At 56.0% G+C, this 23,367-nt stretch overlaps 1 protein-coding gene across 4 annotated transcripts; it reads right to left on the bottom strand.

Moving 5' to 3' along the window:
• Positions 1-382: 382 nt before the first annotated feature.
• On the bottom strand, positions 383-22,394 carry PNPLA6 (patatin like phospholipase domain containing 6). Of its 4 annotated transcripts, none has more exons than XM_068980766.1 (33): positions 22,368-22,394; positions 21,944-22,172; positions 21,688-21,770; positions 21,405-21,502; positions 19,934-20,074; positions 19,686-19,845; positions 19,125-19,205; positions 18,783-18,911; positions 18,353-18,433; positions 18,102-18,264; positions 17,462-17,542; positions 16,794-16,903; positions 16,491-16,658; positions 16,326-16,403; positions 11,081-11,286; positions 10,709-10,840; positions 10,510-10,633; positions 10,029-10,142; positions 9,692-9,767; positions 7,409-7,552; positions 7,130-7,193; positions 6,683-6,851; positions 6,307-6,489; positions 6,014-6,132; positions 5,666-5,822; positions 5,249-5,365; positions 5,091-5,160; positions 4,542-4,658; positions 2,441-2,742; positions 1,152-1,268; positions 903-1,008; positions 702-811; positions 383-569 (listed from the first exon to the last, which is right to left on the bottom strand). In XM_068980766.1, the coding sequence occupies exons 1-33, from the start codon at positions 22,392-22,394 to the stop codon at positions 495-497; spliced, it is 4,131 nt and encodes a 1,376-aa protein (XP_068836867.1). In that variant the 3' UTR covers positions 383-494. The 4 variants fall into 4 exon arrangements, with proteins under 4 accessions (XP_068836867.1, XP_068836868.1, XP_068836869.1 ...); XM_068980767.1 differs by having other exon boundaries at positions 7,409-7,549; positions 18,093-18,264; positions 21,944-22,031; XM_068980768.1 differs by having other exon boundaries at positions 21,944-22,031.
• Positions 22,395-23,367: the final 973 nt, after the last annotated feature.

Here is a 23,367-nt window from a genome sequence, read left to right as displayed (position 1 = left end):
CAGTAGGACTAGTCAAGGGGCAAAGACTGTGGGAACCTAGTATGGAAAGTGAGGGGTGCTAGAATGGGCATCCGTGATCCCCAGACAGGCACACAGCATGTGCAGGCCGTGTGGTCCAGAGCCTGCACTGAGTGGGACTACAGGCCGCTCCCACTGGGAGTGGGGGATGTTCAGCCCAAGGCTGGGAGCACTGGTCACTGAGACAAGCTCAAGGCTGTTTCCAGCGCCAGCCTCAGCCATCCTGAGCATGGAAGGTGGAGTGAGGTGCCCCCTGAACCCAGAGACGACATAAGGCCACTTCCAAGAGGGGAAGGTTTATTGGTGTGACTGATCAAGGGTCATCAGTGCAGTGCTGCCCCTTCCCCACGCCAGGGAGGGGGGACAGGCCTGTCCAGTGTGTGGACCCTGGGGGTCAAAGGGGATCCAAGGGGTCACAGGCATAGCAGCAGGCAGAGGGGGAGTGAGCCACAAGGCGGGGACCCCTCTGGAGGTCCTCAGGTATCCGCAGCAGGGGTGGAGGGTTCCTGTGGCAGCCAGCGCCGGTGCCGGAGAATCGACTTCTCCTCCTCCTGTGGGGACAAGGGGTGGCCCCCCACGCCCTGCGTGTGCCATCACACAGCCCAGGCCAGGGGGGCACGTCAGCAGAGTCTCCCCACTGTGCCGGCGGCAGGGAGGGGGGGCCTGGGTCACGCCCCTCTCACCATCTCCAAGGCAGTGCTGGGGCTTGCGCCCTCCGGAGAGCCCCCTTCGTCCCGTGAGCACTCGGGGCCCGCGTCCTCCTCGTACTCCGTCAGGCAGTCCGACTCCTCCCCTGGATGGCATGGGTGAAGTTGACGCGGCTCAGGACCCCTCTGGCCACGTACACTGTCCCCACCCTCCTAGGGTGGCCCTCGGTCCCTCACCATCAGCACAGCCGTCGGAAACCGAAACGTAGCTCGTGGTGGGAGGCTCGATCCGGGACACTATCTCCGCCAAGTCGGTGAAGCCGGAGCTGGGGAAGGCGAGCACCTGCCGGGTGACGTGGATGAGGCTCTCGGCGATCATCTGAGGTGTGTGTGTTGGGGGGAGGGGGGCGGGGTCCAGAGGGAACTGGGGTTGGGGAGAATCTGTTGTCAGAGGGGCCCTGCCGATGGAGAAGGGCGCAAGCTTACGTCTGCACGGCGGCTCTCGTTCAGGTCGGCAGACCGCCGGTCCGTGAGCATCTTTTCAATGATGTCGCCCCGGCTCCAGCCACTGAAGACGGTTGATCCATACTGGTAGCCCACATCCTGCAGGAAATGAAGGGGGCTTGGGGCCATGTGTGCAACCCCCAGAATGTTCCTCTCTGCTTATTCCCACCCTGCCTGCCCCTCCCCTGGCCCCTCAGAAGCCTGCTGCTCTGTAGAAGCTGGCATTTGAGACTACATAACGTCACAGTTGGGTGTACTTAGCACACTCACCCCCATGCCCTCGATCCTGTGCCCCTGCCAAATATTACTAATCCCTCTTAGCACATTTCTTTCCCCACTCGGCCCCACGGAGTGTGTCAACTGTCAAAGGACACAGGTGGCAGTGTGCAAGCTTATTTCAAGCTCTACAAATGTTAGTCGTTCAGTCATGTTTGACTGTTTGTGACCCCATGGACGGTAGCCCACCAGTCCCCACTGTCCATGAAATTCTCCAGGCAAGAATACTAGAGTGGGTAGCCATTCCCTTCACCAGGGGTCTTCCTAACCCAGGAATGGAACCTGGGGTCTCTGGCACTGTGGGCAGATTCTTTACCATCTGAACCACCAGGGAAGCCCTTGCAAACACGTGCGATACCCCTAAATATCACCATCTCCCATGCCCACTACAGACATCACTAATCCATCATGGCTTGCCTTCCCAGTGAGCCTGGAAAGGGCATCAGACATATTTTACTCAGTGCACTGGACAGGCAGCTATTGACGCTTTCTTCTCTTTTTGGCCGCACTATGCGGCAGGCAGGATCATAGTTCCCCAGTCAGGAATTGAACCCGCGCCCCCTGGAGCGGAAGCTCCGAATCTTAACCACTGGACAGGGGAAGTCCCCAGCGACTGATCATTTACTCTTGGCATGCACTATGATCCATTTTTCTGGACCAGTGGCACATTACACACTGCTCCATTCAGCGCATCACAAACCTGTAGCAGACATTACTAAGTGGCCGTGGTGCTTATTCCCACCAACACACAAATGGTGTTAGAAATCTACACTGTGCTTCAGGCAGCGCAACTTGCCTGGTAGTTCATACATAGCGCATGTGCAGCCACGCCCCCTGGTGACACTCACTGTAGACATCACTAATTGATTACCGTTCTATTCCCCCCAGATCCTAAATAGAGCCCTAGACTATTTCCCCTTCTGTGGTTTGGGGCTTTCAGGAGTAAAGGCCTGCCAGCCCACCACACTGTCACCAGGCGGCTCCCACCAACTCACATAGATTTGGTCGAACTTCCCGAAGTCCATGGTCTTGAAGCAGTCGATGGGTGGTCGCAGGTACTCACAGTAGGAGCTGGACTTCACAACCTCCAGCTGTCTCACGCAGGACACGTAGGCCAGGCGAGACTGGATCTCTGCCATGTCTGGAACCTTGATCTTGTCTGCCCAGGGGTTTAGCCGCTTCCACAGAAGCCACCAGCCAGACAGGCTGTCCCCGTATGTGCTAAGGTCTGTCTCATCCTGGCTCCCCACGTCGATGGCGATGACTGTCTTGGCACCCATGCTGCGGGCGATGTCCGCTGTGGGGCCAGGGAGTCAGCTGGGGGCTCCCCACCAGTACCGGGGCAGGGAAGATCAACCCAGTCCCACAAACACCATCACTCACATGGTCATGCAAAAAAACCATGTGAACGACATGCAGGGATGCAAAGGGGTATGTATGGGTGGACGTAGAGGCTGATGATGTGTGGGAAGTGGGGTTGGGTGTTGGCGCTTTGGGGTTTGGGGAACCAGGGCCAAGGGAATGGAGAAGATGGAGTACAGGGACGAAATCACTGTGGAGAGAGACATGAAGTCAGATGCATGGGGAACAGAGACATGGAAGGAGAGTGACACAGAGAGAGAATATAGTAAGGATATCAGGAAAGAAAGGTGAAGGGGTCAGAGTCATGGAAACAGACAGAGGGTCCAAGATGCAGGGAGACAGGGGTGGAAGGAAACTGACAGGGAGATGTGGGAATAAAGACACCCAGAGAGGGATTCCCTGCTGGTCTAGTGGTTAAGAATCCAGCTTCCAATGCAAGGGACATGAGTTCGATCCCTGGTTATGAAACTAAGATCCCACATGCTACAGGGCAACTAAGGCCTTGTGCCACGACTGGGGAAGCCCCATTGCAACTAGAGGAAGTCTAGATACCTCACCAAAGAGCCCACATACCACAAGGAAGACCCAGAGCAGCTAAAAACAAAAAGACGCCAGGAGGCAGAGCCAAGGGAAGAGAAACACAGGGGACCAGAGCCAGCAACAGAGACAGGTGGGAGAAAGAGACAGAGATGAGTGGCCAGAGATATGGAAGGAAAGAGAATCCAGGCAGAGTAAGAGACCTCAAGACTGATGCAAGAAACAGAGAGCAAAGAGCTGGTTCAAGGAGATTCAGGGGAGCAGGATGGAAAAGGTAAAGGGTGGAGTGATGGCACAGTGTGTGTGGGGTGCTGTGGTCACAGTCTGTGTGCCCCAGTGAGGGTCCCTGTGTGGGTCTGGGGGTGCCTATGGACAGGTCCTAGAGCCACGCCCATTCCCCAAAGACGCCTGAGTCTCCATCAGACTGTCTGTGTCCCTCACAAGTTTTTGTGTGTGCGTGCATGCAGTATGCACCCTTATCAGATATATGCAACTCTTGTCTGTATGTTTGTGAATACACCCACCTCTGGGTGGGGTATACCTCTGTACACACACCCAGTACTGTGTGTATTCCTTTCACATGTCTCTAGATCAACGTCTGTGTATGTTTCCTTGTGCATCCACACATGCCTGTCCACCAGAGTTTGTACACACCTGCTCACGTGAATGTGGTTGTGTGAGTGCATGTATCTATATGGGCTGCCTGTGCCAGAGTTGGCAAACCGTAAAAGGCCAGAGGAAAAATTATTTTGGCTTTTTAGGCCAAGTGGTCTCTGATGCAACTATTTGACTCTGCTGCACAGACACAGCCACAGACAAAAGGTAAATGACTGGGAGTGGCTGTGTGCCAATAAAACTTTATTTATAAAATCAGGCAGGGGGCCAAACTTGGTGTGCAAGTGAACTGTGTGGATCCCTGGCTTAAGGGACCTCAAGCGTCTGTGTAGCCAGCATAGTTGTCTACTTGGGTTTGGACGCTTCTGTGTGTGTGGAATTTTAAGTTGCAAATGCCCCTGCCTCTTACCTGCATGCTTAAAGTCAACAGGTATGAGAGAAAGCTGGTGGTGGAGGTACCCCACCCATCTATGTGTGTACATGCGTGTCCAACACAGCACATGCGTGCATCCTACACATGCACATACTGGCTGTGAGCTCACCCGTGTGTCCGCGCAGGGGGACGAGCAGGTGGCTACTTGCCTGGCAGGTTGTTGATGTAGCCGCCATCCATGAGAAGATGCCCGTCCTTGGGGTCACACAGCGGCGGCAGGTAGCCCGAGAGTGTCATGCTGGCACGCACGTATCGCCACAGGGAGCCTGCCCAGCGGGACACACAGACACAGACACGCACAGGCACACTCAGACGCACTCAGAGGCCTTGCCAGCCCCATGGGCTCGCTGACCTGGCACGTTGTTGACGAAGCACCCATCCACCAGCAGGTGCCCGTCCCTGGGGTCACAGAGCGGGGGCAGGTAGGGGCAGTAGGAGGCACTGGCCCGGACGTAGCGCCACACGCAGCCTGCGGGGACGGGGGGTGAGGGGGTGAGGTGCCCGACAAGTCTCCCGACCCCCCCGGCCTCCCCAGGACAGACATACCTGGGGCCCTCTGGGGCATTAGTGGGTGACAGTTAGTGCTCAGCAATCAGGCCAGGAGGGATGGTCACTCATGTTAACAACTTGGCTGCCCCCCAGCACCCATTCCCCAAACGGCCCCAGTGGTGGTGGTTGGGCCGCCTGGGGGCACGCACCATCTTTGTGGACACGCATGGCCGAGGAGGTGATGTCCGTGGTCACGTTGAAGTATGGCAGCCACAGGTCCTGCAGGAACAGGGACTGCAATCCAGGAGGACTGGGGATGCCTATGGGGAGAGGTGGGGGTGGGGGGGGGCATGCGGGAAGTATGCACCTCAATCTGCTTGTCCTGGAAGACACGGTGGATGCTGCGGTTGAAGGCTGACCCCGTGAACATGGAGGTGACGGGGTAGGTGAGGTCCAGTACGGGCTCCAGCACCGAAGTCATGCTCTAGGGGTGAGGGGCGAGCTGGGGTCAAACAGGAGTCACTTGGGGGTCACTGACTAGTAGGTCCCTAAGGGTCTTGATTGTTCTAGCTGGGAATTGGGGGCTAGGATCACTAGCCCGGAAGTCACAGGGGTCATCCAAGGTTCTGGAGGTTTAAGAATCGGATGGGCTTCACTGGATTAAGTCGGGGGGGGGGTGGTCAGGAGAAGTCCAGAAGCCCCTCTGAGGTCAGGTTTTTCAGGGTGCTCCTGGGGTGGGGGACCCTTCCCCATCACCTTCCCACCCTCTCCCCGTAACGCACACCTTAGCCCACTCCCGGGCCCGCTGTTTAGTGCGGCTGGCGCTCCGCTCCTCAGCGTACAGGGCCCCGATGAAGGAGCCGATGGACGTGCCGCCCACCAGGTCAACGGGGACCCCCGCCTCCTCTAGTGCCTTCAGCACCCCGATGTGTGAGCAACCCCTGTACGGTGGAGGAGACTCAGTGACTTGCTGGGAATCCCCTAAGCCCCACCCCCAGGAATCTCCTCCAGTCTCCCCCACCAGCAAGGAATGTGTTGCTAGCCGAGTCTCTGTGGGATCTTGCTCAAGGAGTCAGCTCCACCCCTCAAGGCACCTGGTCCCGCCCCTGCCGGCACTGACCACACCCCTCACCTGGCCCCGCCCCCGCCCAGCACCAGGGCGATGGTGTTGCCTGTGAGCACCCGCGCCAGGCGGGAGAAGTCGCTGTGCCGGTCTGCGCGCCTCGAGAAAACCTTCTCGTAGAGCTCGTGCTGGTATGAGGGGAGAGAGACACGGTGCATAAGGATGGGGGGGGGGGGTGTAGGAGGCACCCTCTGGACCTTCAACACACCGCCACGCCCCTCTGATCTCTAAGCCATGCCCCTCCATTAGCCACGCCTCCGAAGGGTTCTGCCAGTGGACCTGCGCCCCGCAGCACCCCTCACCAGCTTGGCTGGGCTGCGGCGTGAGAAGAGGCGGCGCGGACAGCGCAGATGCAGGTGTCCCGAGCACCAGCTGCGCATGTTGAGCCACTCCACAGTGCGCGTGGGGCCTGCGCCCTCCTCGCGGTGCAGCAGGACCAGCTGCTTGAGGGCCCGCACGGCCGTGTTCTCCAGCATCTGCTCCAGCTGCATGGGGGGGTGGGAGTGAGGAGGACGGAAGTCACTCTCACCAGTGGTTTCCTCCCCGCCGCCCACACCTGGCCCCCTGGGTTCCTGGTCACCTAGCCCCACTGGTAAGGGTGCACACGGCCCAGCACAGGCACCCAAGGGCCTGGGGCGGGACCCCAGGGGTGGCGGTCACTGCGCCTGGTCTCCGGACCTGGCCGAGTGTGGGCTCCTGGTCGCCCAGGCCCACGATGAGGATGCAGTCGGCCTGGCGCAGGCAGCGCACGGTCCAGGGCGTCAGCGATGTGTCTGTTTGGTAAAGCACGATGCGGTGCGTGTCCTCCTGCTGGGCCAGCCACCCTGACAGCCGGAATTCTTGGATGCTAGGGTGGGAGTGGGGAGGGTCATCTTGGGGCTGGTCAGGGGTCCCTGCCCTCAGAGACCATGTGGCTCCACTGCTGTGGGGACGTGGATGTGGACATTCAAGGCCTAGACATGACTGCGTCCTCTAGAGACCGATGTACCCCACTGTCTCCCCAGGGGCCAGAGGGATGGAGGCCCACGCTCCTTGTTTCACAGCCTAGAACTCAAATGAGACTGAAGGAATCCTACGTTCTGAGCTCATCCCTGTGCTCCCCGTCCCCATACCCCCAACACACACCTGTCCAGTGCAGAGGCCCCCAGGCGGGCCCGGATGATGTCACTGTTGAGGAGGAGCGTGGGGCCTGGAGATGGATGAGTGAGGAAGGGTGTTTAGGAACCTGGGCCAACAGAGGTGGGCCTCTCCCATGAGAGAATACCACCTACTTGGCTTACAGGGCCTTGTTCCAGCTCTACCCCCACCCTGACCCACCAAGGCATCTCCATTCCTTGACCAATGCCCCACCCACACGCGCCTTGCCCCACGCAGACCAAAGGCCTGCCCTTGCCCATGACTGACCAATGGCTTGCAGAGCATGCTGCAGCTCCAGCATGAAGGCCACCATGGGCACCTCGGCACACACGGGCAGCACTGCCACTGTTGACAGGTTGCTGGCAGGGTTGGTGAGCTCCGAGTGAGGGGGGACACCTAGTCCCGAGCCTGCTGAGACCCCAAAGGATGGTATTTGCTGTGCGGTCCTGTGTTTGGAAAGGTCAGCTCTCCCCCACCTTCTCAGAAATCCCTTCACCTTGTCCCTCAGCTGAGGCTTAGTGATGCTATACTGAAGGTCATGGTCTCACAGCCTGAACCACTGTCCTTGATAAGATCTGGCTATCTGATCCTCAGTTTTGGCCCAACTCCTCAGGGGGATCCATTACACAACTGTATAACCCTTTCTGTTTTCCACTCTGCCTACATGGACTTGATCTGTGCCCCTGCCCATTCTCACCTGGGCGGGGCGGGGGGGGGGGGCTGGGGGGGAGTCTCTGTCCACTAAGAGGACTTGAACACAGAACTAGACTGAGATAAAGATGTTTCTGACCCACCTATTGCGTCTCAGCTTCTCTGCATACACCTTAGACTAAAACATCGACCCCAAGCAGCATGCCAGGCTTTCCTGTCTTTCACTATCTCCCAGAGTTTCCTCAGATTATAACAATCTAAACAAGTTCAAATGCCTTTCTGGTTCCTACAAGACTTGCCCTAGCCCATTCCTCCCCCTCATTCACTTTTCCCCTTGAAGTGTTTCAACACCACCAAACCCTGTCGGAGTCCTGTCAGTATCTGGTCCCATCTCATTTATCAAGTCTCTGCTCCTTGTCCTCAGAAAAGCCTGCCTCCTTAGGTTAGTCACGCCCCATCAAGACTCTCTTTTGTTTTCTACACAGTACCTTAACTGATGTACTCTTTCTTTGTATTTTAAAAACTGTTATCTTGCAAGCCAAGCCATAAACCCTTCTAGGGGCTTTGTCTGTCTTGTGTACTTTCCCACTACCCTGCAGGATGCCCAGCACACACTAGATGCTCACTAGAAACTTGGTCTTGGTAGCATCACAGAGAGGTTCTCAGGGGTCTGAGATTTTTAAAGTCCCTGCCCCCATAGCTGCCCCAGAATCACATCGAGTGTGATCCTGCCAGCAGAGTGGGAGTGAAAGTGTACTTGGGCACAGAGTGTAGGACTAGGGGGAATGTCTGTCGGGGAAGACCCTGGGTGTAGGGACGGTTCCTTGCCAGGGCTCACCCTGGCCCCACCCTGGAGATTCAGGTGTCAGGGCTGACTGGGCAGAAGCCCCCGGGGGAAAAAGGAAAGTAGAGGTTGCCTAGGCTAGTCCAGGGTCAGGTCACCATAACCGAAAACCTCGGGCCCATATTTCTGCACGCCTCGAATCTGACCACTTCCCAGTGTATCATAGCTGGGAAACTTCACCTCCCAGTATGCCCTGGAAGGGAACCACACCTCCCAGTATGCACTGAAACTGAGAAATACAACTCCCAGCATCCACCAGGACCAGGAACCACATCTCCCACCATGTTGGTAACCTATTGAATTCACTTCCCAATATACTCTAGGCCCCAAACACCACCCCACAAATTACACTTCCCAGCACACATTAGTCTAGGTATTCTTTTCCTAGTAGGTAGACTCCATCCTCCAGCCAGCTCTGACCCAGAACCAAGGTTGCCCCTAAGACCCACAACTCTCGTCATGACTGACGCTTTAGATTCCACTAACATCCATCCTGCAAAGAGATCCAACCAGTCCATTCTAAAGATCAGCCCTGGGTGTTCTTTGGAAGGAATGATGCTAAAGCTGAAACTCCAGTACTTTGGCCACCTCATGCGAAGAGTTGACTCATTGGAAAAGACTTTGATGCTGGGAGGGATTGGGGGCAGGAGGAGAAGGAGACGACAGAGGATGAGATGGCTAGATGGCATCACTGACTCAATGCACATGAGTTTGGGTGAATTCCGGGAGTTGGTGATGGACAGGGAGGCCTGGCGTGCTGCGATTCATGGGGTCGCAAAGAGTCGGACACGACTGAGCCACTGAACTGAACTGAACTGAACAAGCAGCCCTGGCTCCAGGACTCCGTTTCCCGGCATGCCCAGGAACCCGAACTTCATCCCCCAGCACGCACCAGAACTAGGATTGCCATTTCCTGCTTCAAGCTCCACCCGGAGCAAGTTATACGCTGGACTCCACCTCCCAGCATGCCCTGGGCTCAAGGCTCCCTCCCCCAGCACGTTCTGTGGCATTGGAGAACACCTCCCTAGTATTCCCGGGCGCTTGCAGGCTCCCACCTGGGAAGGGTCCTCGCAGCTGCTGCAAATTCCCCAGAATCTTCTGACTCAGCAGGTGGATGAGGCGCGTCACGACCTGGGGCGTTGGAGGCCGGGGGTCCAGTTAGACTGCAGAAGCAACTCTGCACCTTTTCCTTCTTGACCAGGGCGCCTGGGTCCGTTACCTGGGCCCCACCCCATGAGCCCCGCCCCTCACTTGGAGGCTTCAGCTCCTTCCCAGGGCTCCATCCACACCCGAATCCCCGCCCCACCCATTAGGCCCCGCCTCCTCTAGGGCCACACCCCCACTCATCTGTCCCACCCCGATTAGAACAGCCCCCAGCCCAGCGAGCTGCACCTGCGGGTATCGACGTTTGATGTGGCCCAGGGTGCCCTCGGGGAGTTTGGCCAGCTCTGTGTCGCGCACCGCGTGCACCGTCGTGGCACGTGGCTGCCTTGTCAGCGCCTCCACCTAGGGGACCACGCATGACTAGGGCTGCATGAGCCAGGAGGCTGATAGGTAAGGGGAAGGCCGACTGTCGGTGCAGACAGAAGGCGGAACCAAGCCTCGCTATCCATCTCGGAACTCGGGGAAAGACAGGCCAGGAGAGGGTTCCACACTGGGTGAGGGTCCCCCACTACGGTGATGAGGTTGCCCCCATCTCCCCGCCCCATGGAAAGCAGCTGGAGAAAGTGGAATACAGGAGGTTAGAGGCGGGTGGCGGGGGTGGGGGGCGCGTTTAGTGCCCCATCCTGTTGCCTGGGATGAAGTATATGTTGGGGGTGAGGGGAACCTGGACTGGGAGAGGTTAGAGGTCAGTGAGTGGGGCCACGCTCACCACTCCTATGAGATCCCCGCGGCCGTATTCGCCCACCAGCTCTTTTTTGCCGCTGCCCCTCTGAATGACACTACGCAGCCGCCCGTTGAGCACGATGTAGGTGCAGTCTGAACGGTCGCCCTGCCTGGGGTGGGGGTGCGGGTGTCAGAGTAGGCAGGTAGGCAGGACCTGAAGGGAGAGGTAGGGGCGGGGGCTTCACCTGTACAGTGCGCGTCCTGCCTCCACTGCCGTCCAGTCGATGGCGAAGTCCATCTGGCGCACGAAGGGCGACATCCTGGCGGCCACAGTTTGTGCGGCGCTCAGCACCACGCTGGGCTGTGCACGCATGATCCTGCAGGCAAAGGGAGGGGGCGCATGGGCCCGGGGGGCACCCAGGAACAGCCGATAGGGAGTGTTGAGTTGGGTGATGGCCTCGGGGGTAGGACAGGAAGGGCTCAAAAAGTGAAAACAGCTTTTCAAGTGCCGTTGAAAAGTGTGGAGGGTCAGAGGCATAGCCTCAGGCAGGGCAGAATGGAGTCGGTCAGGGGACCCCCTGAGTCACCCCCGCCCCAACATCGGTCCCAGGCAGTACTCGTAGAAGTTGGACTTGGAGATCCGCAGGAAGGTGCAGTCACGCTGGGCTCGAAGCGTGAAGATGAGGGGCTCGCCGGTGAGCACAGCCAACTGTCCCACTAGCTCCCCGGGCTGTACCACGAACAGGCACACGTCCTCCGCCTTGTCGATCATGCGCTGGTACACGTGCAGACTGCCCCAGAGCACGAAGTGCAGGCTCACATCCTGTGAGGGAAGGGCCAGGAGATGGGCACCCGGGCGACACCGCACCCACACCTCGGGTCTGTGCGCTCGGAAAAGGTTAAGGAAAGAAAAGTTGGAGGTAGTGAAGGCCTTCCATAGCACTGAGCTGAGCAGCACGTGTATTTATATTCCCATTCAGCACCCACAGCAGATGCTGCTAATAGATCACCGATTTCAGCCCAGATTAAGAGGCAGGAATTCTTTTCAACAGGTCCAGCAAGAGGCTGGGAAGACTGGCTACACAGGAGCGTGGCTGAGCTTAGGTCCTTTTTGCTTGTGCTGGGCAACTGCATAGCTACATGGAAAGGAACAAAGTTGGAGTCTCACCTTTCATCATGTCAAAATGGATCAAAGACATGAATGTGAGAGCTTAAACTATACAACTCTAAGGAGAAAACACAGGAGTCAGTCATGGCCACACTGGACCATGGATGCAATGGAATCTTGGATATGATACTAAAAGCCCAAGTGACAAAGTGAAAAACAGATAAACTGGACTTCATCAAAGTTAAAAACATGTGAGAAAGGGCACTATCAACTGAAAAGACAACCCACAGGCTAGGAGAAAATATTTACAAATCATCTATCTGCTAAGGGTCTGGTATTCGGAATATGTGAAGAATTTTTACAACTCCACACTAAAAAGACAAATAACTCAATTTTTAAAATGGGCAAAGGCTCCAAATAGATGTTTCTCCAAAGGTTATATGAATGGCTAGTGATCCTCTGAAGATGTTCAACATTACAAATCACTGCATGCTGTGCACTAAGTCATGTCCTACTCTTTGCGACACTATGGACTGTAGCCTGCCAAGCTCCTGTCCATGGGATTCTCTAGGCAAGAATACTGGAGTGGGTTGCCATGCCCTGCTCCAGGAGATCTTCCGAACCCAGAGACCGAACCCACATCTCTTATGTCTCCTGCATTGGCAGGCACTAGCGTGCCTAGGAAGCCCCATGAATCATTAGTCAGTCAGTCAGTTCAGTCACTTAGTCGTGTCCAACTCTTTGCGACCCCATGAATCGCAGCATACCAGGCCTCCCTGTCCGTCACCAACTCCTGGAATTCACTCAAACTCATGTCCATCGAGTTGGTGATGCCATCCAGCCATCTCATCCTCTGTTGTCCCCTTCTCCTCCTGCCCCCAATCCCTCCCAGCATCAGGGTCTTTACCAGTGAGTCAACTCTTCGCATGAATCATTAGGGAAATGCAAATCACCACAAGGAGATGCCAGTAGGATGGCTAGAATCCAAGAGTGTCAGAGAGGTGTAGGAAACTGGGATCCTTATACACTGCTGGTGGAAGTGTAAAATTGGGCAGCCACTGGGAAACAGTCCTCACAGATTCAAAAATAGAGTTGCCATTGTGTTGTTGTGCATGCACGCTCAGTCGTGTCTGACTCTTGGCAACCCCATGGACTGTAACCACTAGGCTCCTCTGTCCCTGGGATTTCCCAGGCAAGAATACTGGAGTGGGTTGCCATTTCCTTCTCCAGAGTTGCCATATGACCCAGCAACTCAACTCCTACGACACAATGAAAACATATCCACACAGACATGTGTACATAATGTTCATACCTGAATCATGCTATTATGCATATTAGCCAAAAGGTGGAAATAACTCAATGTCCATCAGCAGATGAACTGAGAAGCAAAAGGTGGCTCATTCCTATGATGGAACAGTATTCAGCTGTAATGGAATTAGGCACTGACACATGCCACAACATGGGTGACCCCGGAAAACATCACACTGAGGGAAAGAATCCCAGACACAAAGGGCCACATATTGTTTGATTCCATTTATATGAAATGTCCAGAACAGACAAATCTACAGAAACATAAGATCAGTAGTTGCTTAGGGCTGCGGCTCATTAGGAGGTAGGAGATCGATGGCTTTGGAGTATGGTGTTTCTCTTTAAGGTGATGTTCTAAAATTGACAGTGGTTACGGTTGCACAACTCTGAATATACTAAAAACCACTGAATTGTACTCTTTAAATGGGTGAACTGTATAATGTGTGAATTACATCTCTAAAATTATCAGCAAAAAAAAAAAAAATCCCCTTTGGGGAGTTCTCTGGTGGTCTAGTGGTTAGTATTTGGCACTTTCACTACTGAAGCCAAAGTTCAATCCTTGGTCAGGGAACTGAGATCCCACAAGCTGACTGGTGCAAAAAAAAAAAAAAAAACCTTTTGCTCTCAATTCCTGTGTTCCGCTCCAAACTTGCTGGTTTTCCTTTGTTTTCCAGATGGGACAGCTCCACCACAGGACATCTGCACAAACTGTACTCTCTGCCTAGAATGTTTTTTCCTCCCCCTTGCAACTAGTTAACTTCTCTTTGCTCTTCCTCCTTCACTGGAGGTCACTTCCTCAGAGACACTGCTCTGTCTAAATCAGACGCTGTAGAACTGAGGACATCCCCTTTGTAGCAGGAGACCTATATGACTTAGCAACAATCTGTATCATCCTTTGAGTGAAAGGTCTATCTGTGAGCTTCTCAAGGGCAGGGGACCCCTGCTGGTGTTTCTTGGCCCTACAGCAAGCCTCCTGCTGCTGCTGCTAAGTCGCTTCAGTCGTGTCCCACTCTGTGTGACCCCACAGACGGCAGCCCACCAGGCTCCCCCGTCCCTGGGATTCTCCAGGCAAGAACACTGGAGTGGGTTGCCATTTCCTTCTCCAGTGCATGAAAGTGAAAGGTGAAAGTGAAGTCGCTCAGCTGTGTCCGACTCTTAGCAACCCCATGGACAGCAGCCTACCAGGCTCCTCCGTCCATAGGATTTTCCAGGCAAGAGTACTGGAGTGGGGGGCCACTGCCTTCTCCTACAGACAGCAAATACCCCTTTCTCCTCTGGTTAGCCTGCCCAGCTGGACACCACTCTGTACCACCCTCTTAAATAAGGAACTGAAACTGCCTAGAGACAGAAACGTTCCTTCCTCATCCAGCGCACAAACCTGTACGACAGCCCACAAAGCCCTGATGAGCACCAAAACACTGCAAGAATCCTTGGGAGGGGTGGGGGACATACACACATGCCTTCCAAGATAGAATTCCCAGACTGGGTTTGGGATACAATGGGAGTGACTAGTTTTAGGCTGCTATTCATCCTCAGATTGGGAAACATGCCCCGCCACCCCCCCAACCCCCCCAACCCCCCACCCCCACCCTGCTTCTCAGAGCTTTGAATATGCTAATGAGTTCACTGGGCACTTCCAAGAAGGACTAAAACAGCCCACATTCCCCCAACCTGTTGCACTCAGATCCCTTGTGATACAGGTGTTCTGTGAAATATACTCTGGGAAATGTTTGTGGAAAGCAGGGTTTCCTTAACGTTGGCACTGCTGACATGTTGGACTGGATAATTCTGTTGTGGGGGGCTGGCCTGTGCATTTTGCATCCCTGGTGTCTAGCCATTAGGTGACAGTACCACCCTCCCAAGCCAATCAAAAATGTCACCCTGTGGGACTTCCCTGGTGGTCCAGTGGTTAAGAATCCGCTTTGCAATGCAGGGGACACGGGTTGGATCTCTGGTTGGGGAACTAAGATCCTACATGCCGTGGAGCAACTGAGTCGGCACACCACAACTGAAGAGTCTGTGCATTGCAACAAAAGCTCCCACAGGACACAGGATGATCCTGTGTGCCACAACTAAGACCAGACACAGCCAGATAAATGAATAAGTAAATAAATAAAATCTAATCTCAAAAACACTCAAGAAAGAAAAGCTTAAAAGTCTCGACATGGCCAAATATCCCCGGGGGGTGGGCCAAACTGTGCGTGGTTTTGGGAGGGGGCACAGCAGACCAGCTTTGTCCCTAACAACGTCCTGAAGACCCTGAGGAGCCTTGGATGGTTGCACACCAGGCTGATATGTTAGCAGGCTGGGCTGGGCTGGGCTGAGTTGAGCCCAGCAGAGGTTCTCAGATAAGCAGGGCCCAGGGGCCCCTGCAAGGGCCATGGTGTGACCACACTTCCTCAGCCAGGCCTCCAAGTACCTCAAACAGCTGGCACCAAACGTACTCTGCAGGAAGGAGCCCATTCTGCACTGAGCAGCTCAAAGTGACAATACAATCAAACTGATCACGTGATATAACAAATCAACTAGAATCTAATTAAAGTAAAAAGCAGCATCACCCAGCCAGCTAACAGCTAGGCCATCCCCTCCTCCAAGCGCAGACCTCCCTCTCCTGAGCCTGGGGTGCTGCTGCAGTTTCAGCACTTAAGTCATGTCACCCTTACTGTCACCTTCCCACCCGTCACCACGCCTCCCTCTGACTGGTCACCCTTGCACACACCCTAGCAGCTCAGAACTGAGTACTTCCTGCTTGATCCTCACAACAGTTCCTGCAGGTAGTTATGAGCCGCACCCCCTCCCCGCCATTCCACAGGTGGGAAAGATGAGAAGTTTCTATATGATTCACCCAAAGTCACCCAAGGGCTGCAAGTCTGGTTCCCTCTCTAACCCTCCTCCCCTGTGCTCCCCAGCTGTGATGTCACAAAAGGGCCTCAGTTTCCCCATCTGGAGAATGGGCAGATTAGTGGGCTACGGTTTCCTCCACCTCCTGCGTGTCATCAAGGGACAATGAAATCCAGCTCATGGGGCTCGTGGAGCTGGTTCTTGGCCTCCAGGCCAAATTCACACCGGCACCCCTTTAGTGAGCCCCACCCCTCCCCCATCCCAGCAGGGATCTAGGATAAGAAACAGAGCATCAGAATATGTTGTAGATTTCAAAGGTCAGAAAAATGGAGCTTGCAGGAATGGCTAAGGGCAAGGAAGAGAGATCTTGGGGTGGGGGTCCTGGTGTAAAAGGTTCAAGTTTGAAGGGGAAAGGTCAATAGGTCCACAGGACATGGGGAGGGAGGGCTGGGGGTCAGAATCATAGGATCCAAAGGTCAGGGGTTGGAAATCACAGACTGAGAAGTCTACATGTAAGGTGAAAAGGCAAGGATCAGAGATCAGAGAGGGGGAGAGAGAGGTCTCGAGTCAGAGCTGCAGGGTCAGAGGTCAAGGGTCAGACTCACCTGGTCCCCCTGGCGGGCGATGATGGTGCCAGCTTTGGCGTGATGTAGCAGAACTCGACTATTCAGAAGGGTGGGGTCCTGGGGAGGAAGGATAGGGGCTTGAGACGGCCCAGCTACGCCTACCACCCCCCTTACCTGGTCCCCTAGACGCCCTGGGCTGCCTACCTCAATCTGCATCAGCTTGGCCAGCTCCTGCTTTGCTGCCTCAAAGATGCTGCTTGTCTGGCGGCCCTGGTAGGGCCCGAAGGGGCAGCTGCCAGGGGCCGACTCGTCCTCACAGTAGCTGTACTCACAGGCGCCTGCTGGCTGCTCCCGCGCCTCCTGACTGGGAGTCTGTGGGGTAGGGGCTATGACCTCCATGCTCCCCCTAACCTTCCTCCTTGGAAGACTCCACCTGTGGCTAGGCCAGGGCTCCAGGAGGGGACTGGGGTCAGGAGGCAGGGGCAGGGGAAGAGGGCAAGGCCTTACCCGAGCTGAAGCTGCCTGGAAGCCCCCTGAGGCCTCTTCTTGCAGGGACACAGAGATCCGGCCCCGTTCATATGCCATGTCGAAGTCTGAGCGGGGGCCACCCTGCAAGCCTGCGGTGGATGAGGGGCAGTAAATGCAATAAAGATGAGAGTAACCATAGTGGGAATCTAAGCAAACACTACATAACGTTATCCCAGGCAGCAGCCGGAAAGACATGGACTAATCCATCGCCTCTCTCTCTCCCTTGCAACCCTTCTCACTACAGTGGGGAGAGCACCATCTCAACAAGGACCCACAGTAAAAAAAGACATGAGAAATGCTCCCAATATTCCTATTTCATGGATGAGAAAAAATCAAGACTGGGAGGCAGGTGGACTTCCCTGGTGACCAAGTGGTTAAGAAGCCTCCTGCCAATGCAGGGGGCACCTGTACTATTCCTGGTCCAGGAAGATCCCACATGCCTCCGAGTAACTAAGCCCAGGCACCATGACTACTGAGTACACACTCCAGAACCCATGCTTCGCAATAAGAGACGCCACTGCATGAGAAGCCCATGCGCCACAATGAAGAGTAGCCCCGGTGCACAGCAACAAAGACCCACTGCAGGCAAAAGGAAGTAAATAAATGATATTTGATAGCCTCTCCCAGCTCCACCTGGTGCCCCAGACCTGAGATATCCACTGGCATGGAGATGCAGCGACTCAGCAAGGGAGCTGAGGTTTCCAGGGATGTGGGCTTCACTGGGTCCCCTGGAGGAGACATATATTTAGGCTCTGGCCCCTTGGAGCCCCCAGGTCTACAGCTAGAATCGGGGTGAGGAACTGAAGGGAGCTTGAGGAGGGGTCAGCTCAGAGTTCCTGGGGACTGGGGGACTACGAAAAGCAATTCCAATGGGCCGATGGGACTGAGGCCAGGGGTTCTTGGGGACCAGGCAGGAGGCAGACCTGGAGACCTAGTTGAAAGGGCTCTTGGGGGGCTAAGGGCTTCCGTGGTGGCTCAGATGGTAAAGAATCTCCCTACAATGCAGGAGACCTGGGTTCGATTCCTGGGTCGGGAAGATCCCCTGGAGAAGGAAACGGCTACCCACTCCAGTATTCTTGCCTGGAGAATTCCATGGACAGAGGAGCCTGGTAGGCCATAGTCCATGAAATCACAAGGAGTCAGACATGACTAAAGCGACCAACACTTTCACTTTTGGGGGGCTGGGCAGGTCAGGTGGGAGTCCCTGAGGAACTGAGACAGGCACTGAGGGGCAGAGGCTGGGTCAACCTGAGCTCTTGGGGGCCAGGCAGCGGTCACCTTGGGTACCTCCAGTCCCGGGCAGTGGGGCCCCAGTGGGGTCAGACGGCCGGCCAGGGGTCTCCCTCAGCTCCTCTGAGGCTGCAGTGCTGACCATCCGCTTGGAGCCACGCACTGGGCTGGTGCGGGGTGGGAGGCCCGGGCTAGGGAAGAGGCGCAGTGGCTGGATCTCCTAGGGGCAGAGGGCATCCTTGTGGCATGTCCGGGGGAGGCAGGTGTCACTCACCTCTCCGGCCCCTGGTGCTCTGCAGGCAACTCACGTGGCTGAAGAGCTCATTGGTCAGTCCCAAGTAGTTGTGAAGCGCCAGGAAAGTGACCCGCTGCAGCCTCACCATGATGATCTTCGGCAGAGGAGGGGGCCAAGGAGAAAGAGGGTGAGCCCTGGGAGAAAGTGGGGACCTAGCACTCGGGGGTGGGGCCATGGATGGGGGGAAGGAGACAGAGCTACGGTCAGAGGTCAAGATCAGAGCAGGAAGGGGCTGGGCAGGGCCACAGGAGCCAGGGAGAAACCCACAATCAGGTGGCAGAAGCCTGGGAAGATGGGGTGGAGGCGGCTCAGAGGAGGAGCTGGTGAGGTCTGGCTGCTCAGAGTTGATAAGCCCATCGTGAGCGCCTCTTGGCAGCTGGGTCCCAGCCCCCAGGAGCCTGTGACGGGCGGGGGTCATGGAAGGAAGTGAACCGCCCACTCACCTGCACCACCCGCACCAGGCTCTCGGGGTACTTGGTGAATACTGCTGAGAAGGCCTCGACTGGCAGCCGCAGCACCGTGGAGTCTCGGGCTGCCCGGGCAGACACAGTACGCTGGGGGTGCTGGTGACCCTAGGGGCACAGGGGGCACAAGGAGAGTCAAGGTCGGGGTGGTGAGAGCCCTCTGCCTGCTTCCCCTGGCCCCTTCCTAAAGCCATTCCTTGAGGGACTCCTGGAAACATCAGAAACCCATCAGAGATGGGGGCTTTTGGGGTGACCCTCTCCTACCCAGTCCGGTGGGTGTGGCCTCCTACTGTCCCCACACCCCTCCGTACTGTGACTCACAGTGATGACATCCAGTATGCTCAGGAGGCTGTTGACACTGTCCCCAGGAACCACTTCCTTCACCACACACTCCTTCCCGTCCTGAGACACACAAAGTGGGGTGGGCACTGACCAGTGCTGCCCTTACCCTGCTGACCCGCATCTTGCCCCCCTGACCAAGCCACTAGCCCCCATTCCCATGTAGCCTGGTGATCGCTGACATCCTGACCCCAAGAACCTTCCGACCAGCATCACTAACTAGCCAGTGACTGTGCTGACCACCCCAGACACCCCTGGGCATCCTTTCCTGACTCCTGCCTGTACATCTCATAAGGACCACCAACCTGGGGAGTTCCCTGGTGGTCTAATGGCTAGGATTTGGTGCTTTCACTGCCACGGCCTGGATTTGATCCCTGGTCAGGGAACTGAGATTCTGCAAGCCATGCAGCACGGCCCAAATTTAAAAAAAAAGACCACCAACCCTGCTGACCAAAACCATGCCTGTCCCGTGTCTGTGGCACCCCTGCTTGTCCTGCCGCCCACCTCGTTGCCCTGCAGATCCCCCCAGGGTGGCGTACTCACAGGCCCTGGCAGACAGAGCTCCAGGAGTCCGTCCTGTACCACATAGATGCTTGCGTCTGGCTGGCCAGGTCGGAAGACGTAGTCTCCCTGACCGAGCCGCTGGAAGACCATGTGGCGGCAGAGCTCCAGGAAGAGTGGCTTCTCAAAGTGGCCCAGCACCCTGGACAGGGACGGCGGGGAAATGGAGATATGCGGAGGTCAGGTCAGTCCCAGCTCTGCAACGCCCCTGCCTGTACCCTGACACTGACCGGACATTCTTGAGCATGTAGAGCACCTCGGAGGGCAGGTGGGAGTTGGCCAGGTCGCCCTCGGTCAGGTCAGCCTCCAGCACAGCAGGCGGGGGCTCCTTCCGCTGCAGCGTGGGCGCCTCTTTCTGGATGCGCAGGATCCTAGTGGGAGGAGAGGGGGATGGGGGCAGTGGGGAGCAGGAAGAAGGCTCAGGCAGACCTCAGATCCTTCTGTCCCCACAGAGCCCTTCCTGGGGTCCTTAGAGCAAGGATCTTCCTGATCAGAAGGGGAACCATTGTGCGATTCCTCTGTTCTGTGGAGTTTAACTCAGTTTGAGCTCATTCTAGAGGGTCTATCTTGAGCATTTTGTGATCAGTGGAAGGACTGTCTCAGTAATAACTATGCCTTGCGGGGAAGAGCTGTCTGAGGTCCATGATCAGCAGAGGAGCTGTATCTGGATTCTCTGTCTGTAACCAGAGCTATCTCAAGAGCCTCTGTAGCCATCCAAGGGGCTCTCTCAGGGCTGTCTGAGGCTTGGGAGGAAGGGCTATCTCAGGGATTGTTATAAAGACCAGAGAGGCTGCATCTGGGGTCTTCTGATATAACAGAAGCTACCCCAGGGGTCTGCCTTCATGAGGGAGGCTGTATCAGGAGTCTAGTCTGTGATTGCCAGTTGATAGACTATATCTGGGGTGCCATGATGAACATAGATGCTTTTGCTGGGGTCTCCTCGTATCTTGGAAGCTATGTCAGGAGTCTGCCCAATGAGAGGTTCCATCTAGGAAGCCTGTGACTAGTGGAGGGTGACCTCAGAGTTTTACATTAAGGGTCAGCAAGTTTCTTCTTTTATGGGCCACATCTTAGGCTTCGCAGGCTGCATACAACGGTAATGTAATGACTCAATCCTGCTATTGCATCATTAAAGCAGTCACAGATATGTGTAAATGAATGAATGTAGCTGTGTGCCAATAAAGCTTTATGGACAAAAGGAGGCGGCTGGCCTGATTTGGCCAGTGGGCAAGACATCCAAGGTAGCATTGTGGTTGTTTAGTTGCTAAGTTGTCTCTGACTCTTTGTGACCCCATGGATTGTAGCCTGCCAGGTTCCTCTGTTCACGGGATTTTCCAGGCAAGAATACTGGAGTAGGTTGCCATTTCCTTCTCCAAGGGATCTCCTAACTCAAGGATCAAACCCACATCTCCTGCATTGGCAGGTGGATTCTTTACCACTGAGATACCAAAGCCAGAGGTAGTAACTGGGGATTAAATAACTCACAGATACTTCTGTAGTAGAGAAACATCACTGAGAGAGCCCTCAAGGAACAGAAACAGCCTGTCTGGTAGGGGAGAGCTCTGAAACAGTCCCACAGACGTGGAAAGACTCCTGAGACACAGTCCATGGGGTTCAAAGAAGCCTGAGACACGCTTCAGTGTGGGCTGATCACTCAAAAAGCCCTGAACATAGGCCCGGGTACACCTAGCACAGCCTTACTTCTTGGCAATGTTGAGCATCTTAAGTTTCTTCTTCATGCGCGGGCGGGAAGTGGTGGAGACGGAGGCATCCACTAAGGAAGAAGTGGATTGTGACACCTGGGAGAATTAAGGGGGGTGGGGGTGAGAGGAATGCATCCACTGTCAGTTCAGACCCTAGGGAGGCGGGGGCAAATCCAAGGCCCTTAATCAAGGAGGGCGGCGGGCTTACTAAGAAGTATAACTAGGGAAAGGACAGGGCCTCTGTGTGGCCAAAAAGGCCCCCCAGAGGGTCCCAGACTTACCTTCCGCATAATCTTCCGGCCATAGAAAAGCACTTTGTCTCTCTTCCGGAATCGGTAACGGGGGCCGTCCGGGGCTGGGGTTTCTGGGGATAGTAAGTGCGGAGAGGGGCATTCTGAGCTATACGCATACTCCGCACGGCGAGAGATGGGGACGCTGCGTGCGGGCTCCAGCACATCCCATCTCTACTGACTCAGGGGCCCAGACATTTCATCTTCCCATCCCTCGGCAGCCCCCAAAGGCCCTCCGGGTCCTCACTCGGCACTCGAAGCCTCCGCACCAGCAACAGGATAAGCACGGCCGTGACCAGAACTGCGATTCCAGCCCCGATCATCATGCCCAGCACCTGCGGGACGAACGGCACAGGCTGCGCATCGCATACCGGCCCCGCCAAGCCTTCTCCGGGGGCCGGGACGCCTGGGACTCCATCCAACGGAGCCAAGTCCGCCCCGGAGATCACAGTCGGCTCGGCCCTCGACGTCCCCATCTGCAAAATAGGCCAGCGCGGCTCCCTCCCCGGGGCAGTCAACTCTTTCTGGAGGGTCGGCGGCCCGCAGTGCACGCCGGGAAACGTAGTTCAGCCTGAACAGACGCAGCCTAGTTATCGCGGGACCCCGATGATGCGCGCTAAGCACGTCGGAAATCGTAGTCCCCGCGGCGGCGCACACCTTCCAACCCTTACCATTCCGGTTTGCAGCGGAGCGTCCATCCGTTTCTTCAGGCAGGGCTGCTCGTCTGGCACTCCTGGGGAATGAGAAGCAGGAACAACCCGGGCAAGTCGTCACTCTGGGTCCGCCCCTCCCCTGCAGCAAGCCCTGCCCTCTTCTTACCCTTACTGCCGGGAGGTTTCTCTGCCGGCTTGGGGACGCCTGGAGGGTGGGGCAAATTGAGTTCGGGGCCCGAGCTAGGGAGTGAGGTAGGTCCCTGGGTCCCCACCAGGGTCTCCTTACTTACTCATCAGGCCGGCCTGACGCCCCACTCGTCCAGCCCCACCCTGGGGCTAAAGGGCAGCCGGTCGGACACCTACTATCAGCAGCCAGAGAACAGGTTCCCCAAGAGACACGGTTTTCTCCAGCAGGTGGCCCCCCTCTGCAGGATCAATCCTGATCTGATCCCTAGGCCGCACCCCTGCACCTTCTGCGAACACTAGATACCGCACCCCAGGGAAACCGGGCCCGAGTTATGGGGCTGGGGAGATGCCTGGCTCCCACCGGAATGCTGCCAGGAGCGCCTTCACAAGGAGTCGTGATGCAATGCCGAGGTGTCAGTAGCATCTTGGGATGCTCGGAGTGGGGTGGGCTCGCAAAGTGTTACTGGTTGATGCTGGAGATTTACTGTCACGTAATAGTAAAATTTAGGGCTTTTCTGATGGTGCGGAGCATCCCTGGGACTCGGGGAACGAGGCTGGGACCATTGCTGGGAGACGTAACCAGGGACCCTGGAGTTACCAGGGGTCAATAGAAAGTTATCGAGAGATTGCGAGGCATATAAGACTATTACTGGGAAAATCGGAACTGGTTGGGCACATCCCTGGAGTCGTTGGAGCGTGATACTGAAGAATGCTGGAATATCAGTGACTTGCCTGGGAAGCTGAGACTGTTTTGGCAACCTCAGAGTATTAATGGAAATCTGGGGGAGTCACTGGGCCCTGGAGACCGTACCTGGGAAATTCACAGGGGACT

This window comes from Capricornis sumatraensis, chromosome 9, assembly GCF_032405125.1.
Source record: "Capricornis sumatraensis isolate serow.1 chromosome 9, serow.2, whole genome shotgun sequence".
In the NCBI taxonomy this organism is placed as follows: domain Eukaryota; kingdom Metazoa; phylum Chordata; class Mammalia; order Artiodactyla; family Bovidae; genus Capricornis; species Capricornis sumatraensis.
This window is presented reverse-complemented; position numbering and strand designations above follow the sequence as displayed.